The 21,057-nt window shown below is 45.3% G+C and overlaps 1 protein-coding gene across 1 annotated transcript in view; it reads left to right on the top strand.

The window, feature by feature from the left end:
- rims1b (regulating synaptic membrane exocytosis 1b) overlaps window positions 1-21,057 on the top strand; it is a 111,200-nt gene that overhangs the window by 55,031 nt on the left and 35,112 nt on the right. Inside the window, exons 4-11 of the mRNA XM_038967181.1 lie at window positions 5,968-6,272; window positions 7,349-8,364; window positions 14,324-14,368; window positions 14,837-14,970; window positions 15,635-15,734; window positions 16,364-16,487; window positions 17,111-17,163; window positions 17,294-17,409. Of these exons, the coding sequence (XP_038823109.1) occupies window positions 5,968-6,272; window positions 7,349-8,364; window positions 14,324-14,368; window positions 14,837-14,970; window positions 15,635-15,734; window positions 16,364-16,487; window positions 17,111-17,163; window positions 17,294-17,409 (1,893 nt within the window). The remainder of the gene's footprint in view (window positions 1-5,967; window positions 6,273-7,348; window positions 8,365-14,323; window positions 14,369-14,836; window positions 14,971-15,634; window positions 15,735-16,363; window positions 16,488-17,110; window positions 17,164-17,293; window positions 17,410-21,057) is intronic.

Raw genomic sequence — 21,057 nt, 5'->3', positions numbered from 1 at the left:
AGGTCCTGCAGCGGTTATTGGAGAACCGGCTGTTCGTGAAGGCTGAGAAGTGTGATTTTCACGCCCACACAACGTCCTTCCTCGGGTACATCATATCCAGGGGAGAGATCAAGATGGACCAAGAGAAGGTTCGGGCGGTTCGGGATTGGGTCCAGCCCGGTACAAGATTGCAGCTCCAGAGATTCCTGGGGTTTGCGAATTTTTATCGGAGGTTTATCCGTGACTACAGCCGGGTGGCTGCACCTTTAACTGCCCTGACGTCTTGCACCAGAAAGTTCTGTTGGACTCCTGAGGCAGACCGAGCATTTCTGGACTTGAAGAGCCGATTCACCAACGCCCCGATTCTCTCTCAACCTGACACTTCCCGTCAGTTCGTTGTGGAGGTGGATGCTTCTGATGTGGGTGTGGGCGCCATCCTGTCCCAGCGTAACTCCACTGACGGTAAACTCCATCCCTGCGCTTTCTACTCTGGTCGTCTTTCTCCAGCTGAAATAAACTACGATGTGGGTAACCGGGAGCTTCTCGCTGTGAAGCTTGCCTTGGAGGAGTGGCGTCACTGGTTGGAGGGAGCGGAGCAACCGTTTGTGGTTTGGACTGACCACAAGAATCTGGCTTACGTACAATCGGCTAAACGTCTCAACGCCCGTCAGGCCAGGTGGGCTTTGTTTTTTGGACGTTTCAATTTTTCCCTGACGTTCCGACCTGGGTCGAAGAACGGGAAGGCGGACGCCCTGTCCCGGATGTTCTCTAAGACGGAGGAGAGTGGGGTCAAGACTGAGACGATTCTTCCCCAGAATGTGGTCGTGGGAGCCGTTACATGGAGGATAGAGGAGGATGTGATGGCGGCCCTTCGGACGCAGCCCGGCCCCGGTAACGGTCCACCCGGTCGGTTGTTCGTACCCGAGTCGGTCCGTTCTGCTGTCCTTCAGTGGTCCCACGCCAGCAAGATAGCTTGTCACCCTGGCGTTGCTCGGACTATGGCACTACTGCGCAGACGTTTTTGGTGGCCTGCCATGGGAGAAGATACCCGGAGGTTTGTTGCCGCATGTCCTGTTTGTGCCCAGAACAAGAGTACCAATCGGCCCAGCTCTGGGCTTCTTCACCCCCTACCTATTCCTCGGCGACCTTGGTCGCATCTGGCCCTGGATTTTGTCACGGGATTGCCCCCTTCTGTTGGGAACACGGTCATTCTGACCATTGTGGACAGATTCAGCAAGTTTGCTCATTTTGTTCCTCTCTCCAAGCTTCCATCGGCTACGGAGACGTCCGAGATCCTGGTTAGGGAGGTTTTCAGGGTTCACGGATTGCCCAGTGACATTGTTTCTGACCGTGGTCCTCAGTTTACCTCTGCTGTCTGGAAATCCTTCTGTTTGGCCATTGGAGCTACAGTCAGTCTCACTTCTGGATTTCACCCACAATCTAATGGTCAGGCGGAGAGAGCCAACCAGAAGATGGAGTCCACGCTGCGTTGTCTTGTCTCCTCTGATCCCACCTCTTGGTCATCTCAATTACCCTGGGTTGAGAGTGCCCATAATACCCTTCCTTCATCTGCCACGGGGATGTCCCCCTTCCAATGCCTTTACGGATACCAACCTCCTTTGTTTCCTTCTCAGGAGAGGGATCTCTCGGTTCCCTCTGTCCAGACCCACATTCGTCGTTGCCACCGGACCTGGCATCGGGCCAGGAAGGCTCTCCTTAGAGTTTCTGACCGGTATCAGATCCAGGCGAACCGTCGCCGTATTCCTGCCCCAGCTTATACGGTTGGAGATAAGGTTTGGTTGGCTACACGGGATCTTCCTCTACGGACGGAGTCAAGGAAGTTGTCACCGAAGTTTATTGGTCCGTTTGTAGTGGAGAGAATCATAAATCCTGTGGTGGTTCGACTCAAGTTGCCTGCAACACTTAGAGTGCATCCCACTTTTCATGTCTCCTGTCTCAAGCCGGTTCACCTCAGTCCTCTGTTGCCTCCTCCTCCTCGTCCTCCTCCTCCTCGGATGATCGGAGGTGGTCCTGTCTACACGGTGCGCCGCATCATGGACTCCAGACGGCGGGGTCGAGGGTACCAGTATCTAGTGGATTGGGAAGGATATGGTCCAGAGGAGAGGAGTTGGATTCCTCGGCGTCAGATTCTGGATGACGACCTGCTTCGTGACTTCTACCGCCTCCATCCTGGCGCTCCAGGTAGTCCGCCCGGTGGCGTTCGTCGGAGGGGGGGTACTGTCACGAATCCCGCTTCCTGAGTCTGGGTTTGCCTGTGTGTCTGTCCTGGAGTGTGTTTCAGGTGTCCTGGAACGCACCCTGTCTGGTTGCCGGGCGAATTAGCTCATTGGGAGATTGATGTTCACCCGCACCTGTTTCCCATCAGTAATCTGCACACCTGTCCTGATCATCATCTCTACCCTTCAAAAGCTCTGTCCTGACTTCCATTCCCTGCCGGATCGTTAGCCATGAACAGTATGTTGTGCCTGAGTACCAGACTCCAGTTGGATAGTATTTGTTTTGTTGTTTTCATTTACGTATTGCTTGCCTTGAACTTACCTCCGTTTGTTTTGCCTTCAGTTACTCACCTGGATCATTCACTCCATTCCCGCCTGGTTGACAGAGGATTCTACTACTACATTGGACTCACCTATTTCTTCTCATCTATTCACCACCGCTGGCCGCTACGCCATCTGGATATATCTACCTTTTCACATTTTATTGTAAATAAATACTCACCTTCTTCCTACGCTCCTTGTCCTGGTCTGCTTCTGGGTTCGATCTTGAAAGATCGTGACATCCTCAGCCATGAGAAAAAAAATCTCCCTATTTAGTGTGAAGTTAAACCGGACCTTTTTCCTTCGTCAGTTTTTTGCTATAGATTCAAAAATGTTAACATGTCTTACCGTCCTCTTTGAGACACATGCAAATATTGACCGCATCCCTAGATGGATATTTGAAATGATGGCCTTAATACTGTCACTATAGGCCTACCTAATATATACTTTACATTCCCGGCCTGATAAAAAGGGATTTCCCAGAATGCACTCTGAATGATTGATAATGATAATGATAATCACCAAACAGCTGAATAATTAAGGGGAGGGAGTATAAGGGGTATGGTTTAGCGGTAGCATAGCCTACCGGCCTTGCGCACGGCTGCTATCTGAAACCGGCCGGCGGGTATTGTCCTGACTGATGATGATGCTGAATAATGGTGAGGAGCTGAAGGGATTAGCTGCGGTCTACTCTAATCTAACCTGCCTGAGAACAGAGAGAGAGTGTGAGAGAGTGTGAGAGAGTGTGAGAGAGTGTGAGAGAGTGTGAGAGAGTGTGAGAGAGAGAGAGAGAGAGAGTGTGAGTGTGAGAGTGTGAGAGAGTGTATGTATATGTGTGTGTGAGAGAGTGAGAGAGTGAGAGAGCGAAAGAGGGAGAGATTGTATGTACTGTACAAATGTGTATGTGTGTATTAGAACAACTGCATGTGTGTGTGTGTGTGTCCAGCTCGACAGCTGTGGGCCACAGCTGCACACAGCTGATTTACTTTAGATTAGTGTGGCCTGGAGCCAAACAGAGGATTCAATCAGGGTACTGTACGCACGATGCGCGCCGGTTCGCTAAAAAGCTAACTGCAAGCTGACTGCTGACCTAACTGTCCATTCAACCAACCCTCCATCAAAGAGCAGGTTTCACAGAAGGTTGTGTTTTGGGATGCAAACAAAGACTTTTAAACAACAATTTCCCGCCATTTTGGATTTGTACCATCATTCTAGACCGTGGGATTATACACTCGAGAAGAGATAAATCTGTTTTTCTCTGCGTTGGGAGGGAGGCGATTTTCAGTAGCCATGGCTACATGTGAGTACTGAACCTTTCTTTGATGCTGTTCCATTTGGGGTTGTCAATTAGCTGACTTGAGTTGACCAATGATTTCTATCAACAGTAGACCATTTTTATATAGTTATTATTATTGGGGTGGCAGGTAGCCGAGTGGGTAGAGCGTTGGACTTGTAACCGAAAGGTTGCAAGATCGAATCCCCGAGCTGAGAATGTAAAAATCTGCCATTCAGCCCCTGAACAAGGCAGTTAACCCACTGTTCCTAGGCCTTCATTGAAAATAAGAATTTGTTCTTAACTGACTTGCCTAGTTAAATAATGAAAAAGTATTATTTTATACTATTGTGAACAGCAATCAGTAGATGTAGCTGTATATCTGTGACTTGTCCTCTCAAATCACAGTGTTAAGTTCAGATAGTTGTCAATTTCCTAGCTTTCACTTACGTCTTTTCTTCAGGGCCTATACTGTAACCAGTTATTGAATTAGGAATGTTCTTCTGGTACCTGTTGTGGAACGATAAATAGCTTTTGGTGGATGGTGGATATTGTAGCTGACTTTCCTTGCTGGCCAGTTAATATTCTGTTCCATCATCCGCTGTGGGGGATTAACAGCCTTGTCCGCCATAGGCAACAGGCTCTCCATGGTAACGACATCCCATCCATATCAAGCCTACTCTGTTTAACTAGATACTGCGTTCATATTGGATCACCTTTAATACATTTGTAGCCTTGTAGAATATGTTGAATTTTCTCTCGTGGTAACAGTATTATTACACATTTGTGATATTTTTTGGGCTGTTTCCTTGTGTCAATGTGTAAGTAAAATGCTGTGATATTTCACAGAGCGCATTGTAACCTACAATGAGTGTATAAAACATTAAGAACACCTTCCTAATACTGAGTTGCATCCTAACAGCCTCAAACTGTTTAGCGTGTTGCAGTTCTTGACACAAACCGGTACGCCTGGCACCTACTACCACACCCCGTTCAAAGGCACTTCAATATTTTGTCTTGCCCATTCACCCTCTGAATGGCACACATACACAATCCATGTCTCAATTGTCTCAAGGCTTAAAAATCCTTCTTTAACCTGCCTCATCCCCTTCATCTACACTGATTAAAGTGGATTTAGCAAGTGACATCAATAAGGGATCATAGCCTTCACCTGGATTCACCTGGTCAGTCTATGTCATGGAAAGAGTTTTGTATACTCAGTGTATGTTGGGATACCAGGCTACAGGCTAGGCCAGTTTTCCATCGAAAATGAACATAGTGAAATGGTGCACTCTGTCTCCCTTCATATCTGCAACCATGTGGCATTTAATTTTTAATCTGCAGCAACCTGTAGGAGAAGGGAGGAAGAGGCTAAAGAGAGTGGAGGCTGGGGGAGGTAGGGGGGAGCGTAGGGAGCGTGGGGGGAGTGGGAGCGTGGGGAGGGAGGCGGGACCGTGGGGGGAGGCGGAGCGTGGGTTGGGATGGGGGAGCGTGGGGAGGGGGAGCGTGGGGGGGGGGGTGTTCTAGGGTATTTTAAGGAACCTTGATCCCCTGTCTGACAGATGAGCTATCACCAATACTCAATCAGAGTCAAGAGACTAAAATAAAACATGAGAAAGAACATAACGCTGTGACTAATACTTGCTTGTGTCTTACTAAGATCCTCTATCTGTCTGTGCCTGTTTGTAGTTCTGTCACCAGTCCTGCCCTTTCCTTGCCTGTATAACAATGACCTGTTGTCTGTCGAAAATACTCCAAGCTAAAATACTCCAAGCTAAGCTAACATTTCTCTGCCTCACGACTGAATCTGTTTTGCACATGGACTAGAGATGACAGTTCCTTAAAAAGGGGACTGCAATGGATATATGACAACATCTGCAACCCCACGAGTCTTCTGATGCTAACCTCATAGAAATAGAATTAGATAACTTTAGTATTGAGGTATTGCATAGTATTATACATTCTCTGTCTAAGAGACAATGTTAGGGTCAATTCCATTTCAATTCAGTCAATTCAGGGTTTGCTTTTCAATTAAGAAAATAGGAATTGGAAATGGAATTGACCATGCTCTCTTTCTCTCTATAGATACAGGCTACTACTGCATACTGTACATGTATATAATATCTAACCTCCTCCTCTCCTCCTTCACCCCTGTAGGTAATGTGGGTATGCAACCTGTGCCGTAAGCAACAGGAGATCCTCACCAAATCGGGAGAATGGTTTTCGGGGCCAGGGGCGAGGCAGATGAGCCTGGATGGCGGCCTGAACGCCCCGCCCACGGGGGGTGACACCCAACGGGGGGACAGGAACCTACTCCGCTCCAGGTCCCAGGCCCCGCCCTCTTCCAGCGGTAACGCAGGGGCGGCGCCCAACGGAACGCATCAGCCGCCAACGGTACCGGCCAAGGGAGCGTTGGACACCATGCCGGCGTCACGCGCTCGGAGCGAACCACCACGAGACAAGTAGGACATCGTCGACACAAACGCTCTAATCCCTAAAACACTTTCACCTGTCCTCTCACAATCCCTGCTTTCACCTCTCTGGCTGTAGAGGCTCAAACCAGAGTTTACGTCACTGTATTGGTTATCTAGGGGCCTGTTTTGGTATTTTTTCTTTACTTCATAAGATGCGTTTTGCATCATCATGATGATGTGGCAAGTTACAATTAGCTTTTTGAAGGTCCTCTATCTTGAAAACTTGATTGCTGACATGCAAAACATTTTGGGACTGTATCAGAGTCTAGGTATTAAGTATCTTGACCTGGGCCTCTTTTAGATGATATGGTAGTTTTTATATTGGGTCTATTTTTATTGTTGTACAGTTGAGTCGTGTACAGGTTAGTCCTCTTTAATATATTTGACTTTGTTGTGATTGGATGAATTAGGCTAATGCAGCATCTGTTTTGTCTAACAGGGTCTTGTTGACACCGTCAGTGTACACACGTAGCCTCATTTGTCTCATTCAACACTGGACATACTTTGGTCATATTTTCTCCGCGTTTGACAGGAACTCAAATCCTCTGATGTTGGGAGTGACCCATTTTCGGTGTTGTGGTATATGGGTTGCAGCACTTGATTTTTTAATCCCCACTGGATCAAAAAAATAGTTCTGTCCAAGCTTAGCCAAAGCAGAAGCTGGGTTACATGTTTTATTCTTGAAAGGTCCATGATTAATATATTTTGTTTTGCATCTAATGGGTGAGTCCATTTCGGTCCGCCCTGAATGCGCCACTCAAAAGGCTGTCCCTATTCCACACTGTTGTTGGATGATCCATACCCAGGTTAACCAACAGTAGGAACATTTTCCCATGGAAATAGAATCTCATTTTAGTTCTGTACATATTCCTCCATTTTGAATTATTTCCATCTTTATCATCATTTCTTTCATTCAACCAGTAATAACTGATACTGACCATAATTTGTCCAGTATATCTGAGTAGGCTTTTTTGTTGTGTTACTACATGGTATTATGTCAACAAAACAACAAGTGTGTAATGTTATATCAATGTCCATTATGGTCACCCTTCTCTTCTCTTCAGGAAAAGACCTGTGTCCCTCCATGAGCAGAACGGTAAGCCCGGTGGTCCTGGTCGTGGTAGAGGAGGCCGGGGACCCCCAGGGAAGCTTCAGACCGTGGCCTCCCAGGAGGAGTTCTGTGGTCCAGGGGACATAGACTGGCGGGACGGCCGGCACCTGGAGAAGGTCCGCTCCCATGACTACCCCGACGGTGGCGACCAAGGAAATCGCCCCGACCTCCGGAGACGCCCCCCGGAGGAGGATGAGCTGGAGCGCAAGCGGCGCCAGGAGGAGGAGTTCCAGACGCGTTACCGCAGCGACCCCAACCTGGCGCGCTACCCGGTCAAGCCGCAGAAGGAGGAGCAGGAGATGCGCATGCACGCCAAGGTGTCGAAGGTGCGCCACGAGCGGCGCCACAGCAACAACGCCATCAATGAGGTGGGGCTGGAGGGCGGGGGAGGAGGGGGAGGGAACATGGGGGATGTGCCTGAGAATCGTCTCCGGAGGGGCGGCGGTGGGGGTGGTGGAGAACCGGACCGCAAGGCATCCTTGGAGAACCACCGCGCCTACTCCATGGACAGGACCGTGGGGGGTGGTGGGGGTGGCGGAATGGGGCAGGGACCCCAGGGAGGTCCCCCTCCCCTCAAACAGAACCAGAACCACGGACCCCTTCAACCATCCGGTGGTGGCCTACGAACGGGCCCCCATCCTGGTGCTTCTCACCCCCACCAAGGACCCCCTCCTCCAGCAGGCTGGGACCCCCCTAAGGGACCCCACCCCAGCCAGCTGGACCCCAATTCCCAGGCAGCCATGATGCACAAGGCTAGGAGGGAGAAGTCCGGGGACAGCCTGCTGCGGAAGGACTCCCAGAGCTCGGACCAGTCAGAGTCGCTGCGGCCGCCCCCACCCAGGCCCTACAAGAGCAAACGGGGCGTCAACAAGAGGCAGATGTCTATCAGCAGCTCAGAGGAGGAGGGCGCCTCCACGCCCGAGTACACCAGCTGTGAGGACGTGGACATGGAGAGCGTCAGTGAGAAAGGTCAGATTACTGCTCTCTCTCTCTCTGTTAGCTCTTCTCATGTCAATATGATTGGTCATGCATTCAGATATTTTAACATTGGAAGAATGATCAAATCTGTGTTGAGTTGGTGTTATGGCTACCTGTATGGAGAGTGTCAGCAAGAAAGGTCTGATTCTTCAGTTTTCTATCAGATCGAATCATCTATATTAGCTGGTTTTGTCTCAGTGTTGTCAGAGATTTCGACATTGGTGGAATGATCAAACTTTCGTTAGAATTTATGGTTTTATGGTCACCTGTCGGGTGTCGCTACTAATGCAATATTCTTTCTTAACTTTTTTGTTGTTAGCAAAATCGCTTTGCTCTAGGTTTCCATCAAAATAAAGAATTTAAATGTACATGTCAAAGTTTGCTGGGACTGTATCTCCCTGCCTATAGTGTGCTATAGCCTTGACTCAGTACACTGTCATTCACCCACACCGCTGAAGCCAAACCCTATTGCTTCCCGTCCTGGAACAGGACTGGACAGCTCTCTTTAATTTAGGAAACGTCCTGTGATTTAGGCCAGCAGATTTGGCAGAATTAGGTCAGTGGCTAGTGCGGCTAATGCTACGTAAAGCTTCCCCGCCAAACACCAAACACCATCATGCCGTTAACGGATAGGATATAATCGAGTTTGGGTGTCGCCATTGTGGCCGGCCGCATGTTCAGTTTTGGCCTCTCGTTTGCTCACGCCGGCCTGCAACAGCTTTGCAATTCACTCTTCTTGACTAAATGAAGCTATGCTATTTTAGCGGTTAGCTTGTCGACGGAGGATGCCATGACGACGGTTGTTGTTTTGTTTATCTGTGTACTCATCTCACTCACCGCTAACCACCACCACTGGTCGCTCCAGGCCAATCCCAATCCCAAATTAGATGATCAGATTAGGTTAACACATGGGAATAGGGTGTTAAATGGGGGCGACAGGCGGAGAAATAGTTAGAAAGTTAGCTGTCGTAGCTAGCAAGTGTTTAGCGGTGTTTACTTTAGGAATACGCCAGTCCCAATCCAGCATGGGATTTACTTTTGATGTTGTCCGCGGTAAACAAATTCAGAGACAGGACAAGGCTAACCGCTAAATATAGCTATGTGAAGTGTAACTCAGCTGTGAAAGCCTGGATTCATGAGGACAATGTATGTCCAATAAATACTGCTTCATTCTATTCTTTTTGGATAGAGTATTGATGGTATAGATGGATATATGGTTGGTTAATCTAAAATCTTACAACGAGACAGTTCGGCCAACTTCCGTGTTGTTGTGTGTTTTTCATTTACTGTAATACACTTGAACTTCTCCAAATTGTAAGCGAGGGTACAGATACACCCCAAACCTACTTTATATTTAGTAGACCTGCGAGACAGCTTTACTGTTGCAATCAAACCAGTCAAATGAGATAGTAAAAGGTTTATGCCATGTAGTCTAATATCTTGTTGGGAGGTTAGCAGTTTGAATACGCTCCTGATGCAGGCTATATTTTGCAAAATGAACTAGGGCCTTTATAAAAGCCCAAGGAGGACACCTTTGTGAAATTAAGAATCTATTTAAAGATGCATTTGGGATTGATTTAGGAGCTAAAAGTGTATTTTGAGATTGAATAAGGAGCTAAGAGTTTACTGTTGTCGTGTCTTTGACTATGCCAGATTGATTGCTATGACATGCTATTCTATAAAATAATTTCTCCGGTATCAATATTACCTGATTGAACTAACCATGTAAATATTAATTAACTAGAGAGGGACACCACGAAAGAATATTTATAGAGCTGTTATCTTTCGAATAAACTCTTAAAGATTTTGTAATATTTTACTAAATAACAGTCACATTAATCGTCATTTTATTCAGTCTCATCTGAAAGTTGTAAGTCCTTGATTATCTGCAAGAATCCTGGCTAACAAGTTGAATCAGCAATACAAAATTGGGTTTAATTATTTATTTACTAAATACCTAACTAATCACACAGAAACACATATACACAATTAAATCATAACTTGATCACAAATTACGTCATACAGAAAAACGTCCCTAGCGGGCAGAATCGATATGACAGCTTGTTACACAAAGGAAAGGGGGGGGAGTCCTAGTGAAAGCGTGGGAGACTTGAGCATAGGCGAGCTGTGCTATCGTAAATCTTATCTTATGCATTCTAAATTACCGCCATTTGAAGAGGAAAATGCAATGAATATTTACTCTGAGCTGCGCTTCAGTAGGTTGGTGGTAGATGGCCTGTGTCGCCAACCCGAGTCCTCTGTCCTTTGAAGAAGTCTCTGGTAGTCACGGGAACACGTTGTGGGTATTAGACGGGGTACTTGGACTGTCCTTCCGAACCTGCGTTTAGCTGTTGCTAACTCCAAGGCTAGGAGATATCACTTCTGTAGTGAATACGAGTTCAAAGTTCATACCATTCACAATCAAAGTCCATGCTGATGTTGGCTTCATCTATAGTGATTATCTGAACCATTCTGACCCTGGATCGTCATCCTAGAGTACCCGGAACAGAAAGTTATTTTCTGGTTCGTGGCTTTTATAGTGGAGGGAGAGGGGTGTGTGTGAAAAGTCTATTACCCAGGTCTCTTCACAGGGGCGGGCCCCTGGTTGAGCAGAAACCAAATTTATGAAAACACAGATCTCTCATTTGGAAGGTAAAATTACATTTCACCTCTTCACAAACAATGTCATATTCAAACATTTGAATTAAACAACAATTCCATGTGAATCCGATACCTCTGACGTTTAGACTTTTCACAGTAGCGTTTATGTCATTCTATCATTGATGAGAATGTGTCAGAGGGCAACCGAACTGACATAATATACCTTAAGTACCACCGCATATGTACAGTTGGTTGGATTACCAGAATATAGTTCATTTCCCCCAACTTCTGATGTTACCCAGAATCTCTATGTTAACCCATGGGTTTCCTTATGTCACATCAGTTATAGTGGGGAGAGAGAAAAAGGGGGAAAGAGGTATTTATGACTGTCGTAAACCTACCCCCAACCCAACGTCATGACACTGTTTACGGTTAAAGGAGGGAGTGGAGATTCAGCCAGTCTGATTGGTTGGCTTCCTCAAAAATGTCAAGTTGTGGAAGATAATATAGTAAGGAGGAAATGACAGGAGAAATGAGACCTAAGGTTAATTTTAGTGTTGATGCTAATTCTTCAGTGTGTTTTCAGACAGTGTGTGTTTTTGTGTGTAGGCCGATCCATCTGCGATGCCCTCCTGATGACGTCCTTCAGGTCAAATCACAGAATTAAATAGAACACTATAATATACAGTATAATATATATAATTACACTGTGATACATTGTTATGGATCAAATACATTATAAATACATTATTCACAGAAGGGTTTTCAATTCCTGTCAGATTAGTGTAAAACCTGCAGCATTGATATCTGACCTTACTACAGGGTCAGGGTCAAGTCAAATCTGAACCTGGATCAGCCTCTAACATTGACCAGATTTATCCCTGTTAATAGAAATAGATTCAGGATGAGAGGGGATAGTCTCCAAATTCTCTATGATTTTGTAACTGACCTTTGACCTGAGTTTTTACAGGTACATACAGTAGACGTTGATTTTGAATAGCTAAACATTCCTCATCGGTAATTATTATTAGCCTGTTAGTATTGCACCCAGAAAAGAAGTGCCCCAGATCGTGTGATCTGATGTCCAATATTCATCAGCTAAAAACAGAAAAAGGAACAGTCAGCACTCTGAATCAAGGAGTCAGCAGGAACGTTTTGAAGTAGTTCCCCCATTGCACTTTCAAATTTCAGATTGCGCTTCACATTTTTTAGATCTCACTTCCAAATCAGCAAACAGTTGAGTTGCACCCCTCAACTTTAACCCCTACATCCTCCCTCCTCTCCTGACCACTTACTTTCCCTTAGCTCTTTATACACACGTCTCTGATCAGTGTCCAAGCTGGCTATGGTCCTGTAGGTTCAGGGACTTGTCCCTGTTTCTAAAGCCATACACCAAAGTCCCCATCTAATTTCATCCTGCTATTCTGTTGACGTCATCCATTGAAGACTTAAAAGGGTGGATGAGGCCTTGAAGGAGGTATGAGGCTTTGGAGGACGTGTGGGACTGGGTCGATGGGTAGAGCTGGTCTGGACTGAAGTGTGGCCATTCTCCAGTCTCTCTGTCTCGCCACCATCTGCCAGTATGGCTGGTAATGAGAGTTGGGCGACAGACAGACAAGGTCCCAGTTTGTCCCCTTGTCTCCTGGTGTGTTGGACTGAGTTGACTTAGTCTGACGGCGACTGAAACTGACTTTTTCATTTTAGCTTTTACCTCTCTCTCTCTCCATCTCTAACTCTCTCTATCTTTCTGTTTATCTTACCTGTCTCCCTCTCTCTCTCTCTCAATTCAATTTCAAATAACAGGCTTTATTGGCATGGGAAACACATGTTTACATTGCCAAAGCAAGTGAAATAAATAATAAACAAAAGTTTAAATAAACAATAAAAAATGTACACTAAACATTTCACTTACAAACGTTCCAAAAGAATAAAGACATTTCAAATGTCATATTATGTCTATATGCAGTGTTGTAATGATGTGCAAATAGTTAAAGTACAAAAGGGAAAATAAATAAACACAAATATAGGTTTGCTTGTTCTTCACTGGTTGTGTCACGGCCGTTGAAAGAACTGGACCAAAGTGCGGCGTCGTGAGCGTTCATTTATGTTTATTTAGGTAAATGTCGCCAACAAAACAAAGAAACGACGTGAAGCTTAACATAGGCTATGATGCCTCTAACAAAGTCAACTTCCCACACTGAAAGGATGGAAAAGGGCTACCTAAGTATGGTTCCCAATCAGAGACAACGATAGACAGCTGTCCCTGATTGAGAACCATACCCGGCCAAAACATAGAAATACAAAACCATAGAAAACAAAAACATAGAATGCCCACCCCAAATCACACCCTGACCAAGCCAAATAGAGACATAAAAAGGCTCTCTAAGCTCAGGGCGTGACAGGTTGCCCTTTTCTTGTGGCAACAGGTCACACATCTTGCTGCTGTGATTGCACACTGCTATTTCACCCAATAGATATGGGAGTTTATCAAAATTGGATTTGTTTTCAAATTCTTTGTGGGTCTGTGAAATCTGAGGGAAATATAGTATGTGTCTCTAATATGGTCATACATTTGGCAGGAGGTTAGGAAGTGCAGCTTCCACCTAATTTTGTGGGCAGTGTGCACATAGCCTGTCTTCTCTTGAGAGCCAGATCTGCCTTCGGCGGCATTTCTCAATAGCAAGGCTTTGCTTACTGAGTCTGTACATATATTTCCTTTATTTTGGGTCAGTCACAGTGGTCAGGTATTCTGCCACTGTGTACTCTCTGTTTATGGCCAAATAGCATCCTAGTTTGCTCAGTTTTTTTGTAAATTCTTTCCAATGTGTAATAATTATCTTTTTGTTTTCTCATGATTTGATTGGGTCTGATTGTGTTTCTGTCCTGGGGCCCTGTGGGGTCTGTTTGTGTTTGTGAACAGAGCCCCAGGGCTCTTCTCCAGGTTAATTTCTCTGTAGGTGATGGCTTTGTTATGGAAGGTTTGGGAATCGCTTCCTTTTAGATGGTTGTAGAATTAGTGGGTATCGGCCTAATTCTGCTCTGCATGCATTATTTGGTGTTTTACATTGTACAAGGATATTATTTTTTCCAGAATTCTGCATGCAGAGTCCGTCTAACTCTCTCTATCTCTAACTCTATCACTTTCTGTGTATCTTATCTATCTGCCTCTCTCTCTCTCTCTCTCTCTCTCTCTCTCTCTCTCTCTCTCTCGCTCTCTCTCTCGCTCTCTCTCTCTCTCTCTCTCTCTCTCTCTCTCTCTCTCTCTCTCTCTCTCTCTCTCTCTCTCTCTCTCTCGCTCTCTCGCTCTCTCGCTCTCGCGCTCTCTCGCTCTCTCGCTCTCTCTCTCCAGGTGATTGGGACTGCCATCCTCTGGATCCTGCTGTGTGGCATGTAAGTTTCAGGAGAACGTGACAGATTTAGGTTTTGCTTAAGCTGACTCAACTCAGACTCACCACCCTAGGACACGCACACACAGACACACACACACACAAATGCATACACACACACACATTCTGCCCTATTAGTTTCATTCCCCGCAGTGTCTGAGTAAGTGTGTGGGCGTACTCTACCCACCATTCATTACTAAATATAGATTCTTACAACATTAGAAACAGTCCAGTCTAGACATAATTGCTTGGAGTGTAAATTGATATTGTATGTGTTTATTGTGGATGGGCATGTCCCTTCTAGTTGGCCTGGGTGGGAGAGTTGTCCTCACAAGGGATGCAGAGACTCTCTGTCTTTCTCTTTCTCTCCCTAACTTGTTTTTACCTTTCTTACCCTCGCTCCTCTCCCTCTCTGTCGCTACCTATATCCCCTCTCTACCACTCCCCCCTCTCTTTGCCTCTCTCTCTGTCTGATGGAATTAAATCTCCCCCTCTACAGCATCCAGTGACATGGCAGCCGTCCAAGGAGGGCGACCACTTAATAGGACGCATCACTCTGAGCAAAAGGTCGGCCATGCCCCGCGAGGCAGGCTCCTTACTAGGGTTAAAGGTAAGAGGGAATCACTAGTGGCATCCCTTTCAATTACTATAGTATTACCACATTAACTGTGTACTGAGACCGTTGTTGTGTACTGAGACCGTTGGGTGTAGGACATCAGAGCCCCAGGCTGTGTGATGGTGTATTGTCAAAGGATGTGTATGATAAAGGAAGTCTGGGGAAACTACCACACTAACCCCTGTGTATCCCTGTGTACTGAGCCCACCCGGGTCTCTAACGTCTGACCTCCACATCAGGTAGCCTCGCGGTTAAGAGCGTTGGGCCAGTAACCGAAAGGTTGCTGGTTTGAATCTCCGAGCCAACTATGTGTGGGGGGGAAAATCTGTTGATGTGCCCTGGAGCAAGGCACTTAACCCTAATTGCTCCTGTAAGTTGATCTGGATAAGTGTCTGCTAAATGACTCAAATGTAAGTGATGCTAGTGTACTATCCACAGAAGTATATAATAAAGGAAACTATGGGGACATACTGTAGATTTGTACTCGGCTGGGACGGTATCCTGATTGTCATACCTTCATACTGACCTTGTACCTTCCCAGGATATTCGGTGATACTGGCACTGAACACAAGGGGCAGTGTTTTAATTACACTGTTATCTCTATGTACTGAGCTCTTGGTCTTGTGTCTGAGCTGCCCCTGTTCTGTTTCCCTTCTAGGTTGTGGGTGGGAAGATGACAGAGACAGGGAGACTGGGGGCCTTCATCACCAAAGTCAAGAAAGGAAGTCTGGCGGACATTGTTGGCCACCTACGAGCTGGTAAGCAACGTAGAAAAAACATTCAGACATTCAGGGTTATCTGCTGGAGAAGTGTTGCACATCAGTCTGGTAGCTCTGTCAGATTGTCTGTGTGTTCTTTTTGAGCTGCGAAAATCTACCGTTTCTACCTGAACACTGTTTGTGTTGTGAACAGAGGTTGTTCAGTAAAGCGCCAGGCTAGGTTGAAAAAATAGAGGTTAAGACAACGTAATAATTCCCATGCGCCAGCGTTAGAAAACAAACACATTCATTTGACCAGCGCTGTTGCTGATTCTACAGAATTAGTTTTGAAAACGTTACCAGTGGTCGGGACATCAAGTAATAAAGTGGCTGTAGATCATTTGAAAAACATTTCAATAAATAGAATGACAGTTAAACAATTCTGCTTTAGTCTGCTGAGTACACTACGATTGCGTTTATTTTCCACTTTGATGGTGAACTTTCTGTACCGGTAACATTCACTTCTAGTCATTTTCACTCCGGCTCTGGTCCAATGATTTTGTTTATTTTCTAACACTTCTGCATGGAATTATTACATTGTCTTAACCTTTGCTATATTTAACCTAGGCTCCATGCTTACCCATGAATCAGCTGTTTTAATGTCGGACATCTTGTTTCCTGTTTTCTAGGTGATGAGGTACTGCAGTGGAACGGGAAGTCGTTGCCGGGAGCAACCAAGAAGGAAGTGTACAACATCATTCTGGAATCCAAGGCGGAGCCTCAAGTGGAAATAGTTGTCTCAAGGCCTATTGGGTAAGACTGACTTCCTGTGTGAAATGCTAAATTCCCATTTTGGAATCGTTGTGCGATACACTGCAACTATTGTGTGACTATTTTGCACTGTGTTTGCCATTTTGGACTATTATTACTATATTGCGACTGTTGTGTGCCCTTTTCTGACTATTTCTAATTTTGAAGTGAAATGTTGACGGCCATTGTCTTCTTTACCTAAAAAGATCTATCCACCGCATCATTTCCAATAACTTCTTGAGAAAGGTGTATAGAGCGTATCAGTAAGTACATACGTATTGTGGACATAGTGACCGCTATGTCGTACGGTAGTCCTTCCCTGAGGCCTAACCCTGATGTAACCCCTAACATCCTAGACCTTAGAGAAACCCTTATAAGGAAAGTTCCCTTTCTTCTCTCAACCCATACGTCTCTCCCCCGTGTGGATTTGAACTACCGCTCTCTAACCCAACACCCAGTTTGTGTACTTTCCTTGTGTTTTTCCTTTTCGATACAAACAAACATACGATTGAGGTATTGTATGTGCTGGCACTCTGTATCAAATGGGGGTTGGTGATGGCTGTTGGTCAGTGACTATTGCAGAGGTCTGTGCAGACGTTTGATGTAATCTTCCTCCCATCTTACAGAGACATACCAAGAATTCCAGAAACATCACATCCTCCTTTAGAATCGAGTAAGTGTCAACAAAGCTTTGGTTTTCCTTGATGAACAATACGGCATAGTTCATTGGTGTTAATATACAGTACTTTCTACCCACTTGTCTACCCAGTTGTTTGAGTCTTTCACATCCTGGTTCTTTCCCCTGGCAGCGGGCTCCAGTTCCTTTGAGTCTCAGAAGATGGAGCGTCCCTCCATATCGGTCATGTCCCCCACCAGCCCTGCTACCCTCAGAGCCCTCCCCGTCATCCTGCCTGGACAGCTCTCTGTGAGTACTGGAAATATGCTGGATCTACACTGGACTATACTGGACTATTACTGGACAATACTGGACTATACTGGACTACACTGGACTGGACTGGACTATACTGGACTATTACTGGATCTACACTGGACTATACTGGACTATTACTGGACAATACTGGACTATACTGGACTATTACTGGACTATACTTGACTATACTGGACTATTACTGGACAATACTGGGCTATACTGGACTACACTGGACTGTACTGGACTATACTGGACTATTACTGGGCAATACTGGACTATACTGTACTATTACTGGACTATACTGGACTATACTTGACTATACTGGACTATTACTGGACACTACTGGACTATACTGGACTACACTGGACTGTACTGGACTATACTGGACTATTACTGGGCATTACTAGACTATACTGTACTATTACTGGACTATACTGGACTATACTTGACTATACTGGACTATTACTGGACAATACTGGACTATACTGGACTACACTGGACTGTACTGGACTATACTGGACTATTACCGGGCAATACTGGACTATACTGTACTATTACTGGACTATACTGGACTATACTTGACTATACTGGACTATTACTGGACAATACTGGACTATACTGGACTACACTGGACTGTACTGGAATATACTGGACTACTACTGGGCAATACTGGACTATACTGGACTATTACTGGACTATACTGGACTATACTGGACTATTACTGGACAATACTGGACTATACTGGACTATTACTGGACTATTACTGGACAATACTGGACTATACTGGACTATTACTGGACAATACTGGACTATACTGGACTATTACTGGACAAATACTGGACTATACTGGACTACACTGGACTGTACTGGACTATACTGGACTACACTGGACTGTACTGGACTATACTGGATGACACTGGACTGTACTGGACTATACTGGACTATTACTGGACAAATACTGGACTATACTGGACTACACTGGACTATTACTGGGCAATACTGGACTATACTGTACTATTACTGGACTATACTGGACTATACTTGACTATACTGGACTATTACTGGACAATACTGGACTATACTGGACTACACTGGACTGTACTGGACTATACTGGACTATTACCGGGCAATACTGGACTATACTGTACTATTACTGGACTATACTGGACTATACTGGACTATACTGGACTATTACTGGACAATACTGGACTACACTGGACTGTACTGGGCTATACTGGACTATTACTGGGCAATACTGGACTATACTGGACTATTACTGGACTATACTGGACTATTACTGGACAATACTGGACTATACTGGACTACACTGGACTGTACTGGACTATTACTGGACTATTACTGGACAAATACTGGACTATACTGGACTACACTGGACTGTACTGGACTATTACTGGACTATTACTGGACAAATACTGGACTATACTGGACTACACTGGACTGTACTGGACTATACTGGACTACACTGGACTGTACTGGACTATACTGGACAATACTGGACTATTACTGGACTATACTGGACTATTACTGGGCTATACTGGACAATTACTGGACTGTACTGGACTATTATTGGACAATACTGGACTATACTGGACTATACTGAACTATTACTGGACTACTACTGGACTATACTGGACTATACTGGACTATTACTGGACTATACTGGACTATTACTGGACTATACTGGACTACACTGGACTGTACTGGACTATACTGGACTATTACTGGACTATACTGGACTATTACTGGACTATACTGGACTATTACTTGACAATACTGGACTATACTGGACTATTACTGGACTATACTGGACTATTACTGGACTATACTGGACTGTACTGGACTGTACTGGACTATACTGGACTATACTGGACTATACTAGATCTACACTGGACTGTACTGGACTATACTGGACTGTACTGGACTATACTGGACTATTACTGGACTATACTGGACTATTACTGGACTATACTGGACTATTACTTGACAATACTGGACTATACTGGACTATTACTGGACTATACTGGACTATACTGGACTATTACTGGACTATACTGTACTGGACTGGACTGTACTGGATCTACACTGGACTGTACTGGACTATACTGGACAATACTGGACTATACTGGACTATTACTGGGCTATACTGGACAATTACTGGACTGTACTGGACTATTATTGGACAATACTGGACTATACTGGATCTATACTGGACTGTACTGGACTCTACTGGACTCTACTGGATCTACACTGGACTATACTGGACTGTACTGGACTGTACTGGACTATACTGGATCTACACTGGACTGTACTAGACTGTACTGGACTATACTGGACTATGCTGGACTGTACTGGATCTACACTGGACTGTACTGGACTATACTGGATCTACACTGGACTATACTGGACTGTACTGGACTGTACTGGACTATACTGGACTATACTGTACTGGACTGTACTGGAATGTACTGGACTATACTGGATCTACACTGGACTGTACTAGACTGCACTGGACTATACTGGACTATGCTGGACTGTACTGGATCTATACTGGACTGTACTGGACTCTACTGGACTCTACTGGATCTACACTGGACTATACTGCATCTATACTGGACTGTACTGGACTCTACTGGACTCTACTGGATCTACACTGGACTATACTGGACTGTACTGGACTATACTGGATCTACACTGGACTGTACTAGACTGTACTGGACTATACTGGACTATGCTGGACTGTACTGGATCTACACTGGACTGTACTGGACTATACTGGACTATACTGTATCTACACTGGACTATACTGGACTGTACTGGACTATACTGGACTATACTGGACTGTACTGGACTGTACTGGACTGCACTGGATCTATACTGGACTATACTGGACTGCACTGGATCTATACTGGATCTATACTGGACAATACTGGACTGTACTGGACTATACTGGATCTATACTGGACTGTACTGGACTATACTTGATCTATACTGGACTGTACTGGACTATACTGGACTATACTGGACTGTACTGGACTGTACTGGACTGCACTGGATCTATACTGGACTAAACTGGACTGCACTGGATCTATACTGGATCTATACTGGACTGTACTGGACTGTACTGGATCTATACTGGACTGTACTGGACTGTACTGGATCTATACTGGACTGTACTGGACTGTACTGGACTATACTGGATCTATACTGGACTGCACTGGATCTATACTGGACTATACTGTACTGTACTGGACTATACTGGATCTATACTGGACTGTACTGGACTATACTGGATCTATACTGGACTGTACTGGACTATACTTGATCTATACTGGACTGTACTGGACTATACTGGACTATACTGGACTGTACTGGACTGTACTGGACTGCACTGGATCTATACTGGACTAAACTGGACTGCACTGGATCTATACTGGATCTATACTGGACTGTACTGGACTGTACTGGATCTATACTGGACTGTACTGGACTGTACTGGATCTATACTGGACTGTACTGGACTGTACTGGACTATACTGGATCTATACTGGACTGCACTGGATCTATACTGGACTATACTGTACTGTACTGGACTATACTGGATCTATACTGGACTATACTGGA

This window comes from Salvelinus namaycush, chromosome 2, assembly GCF_016432855.1.
Source record: "Salvelinus namaycush isolate Seneca chromosome 2, SaNama_1.0, whole genome shotgun sequence".
Lineage (NCBI taxonomy): Eukaryota > Metazoa > Chordata > Actinopteri > Salmoniformes > Salmonidae > Salvelinus > Salvelinus namaycush.
This window is presented reverse-complemented; position numbering and strand designations above follow the sequence as displayed.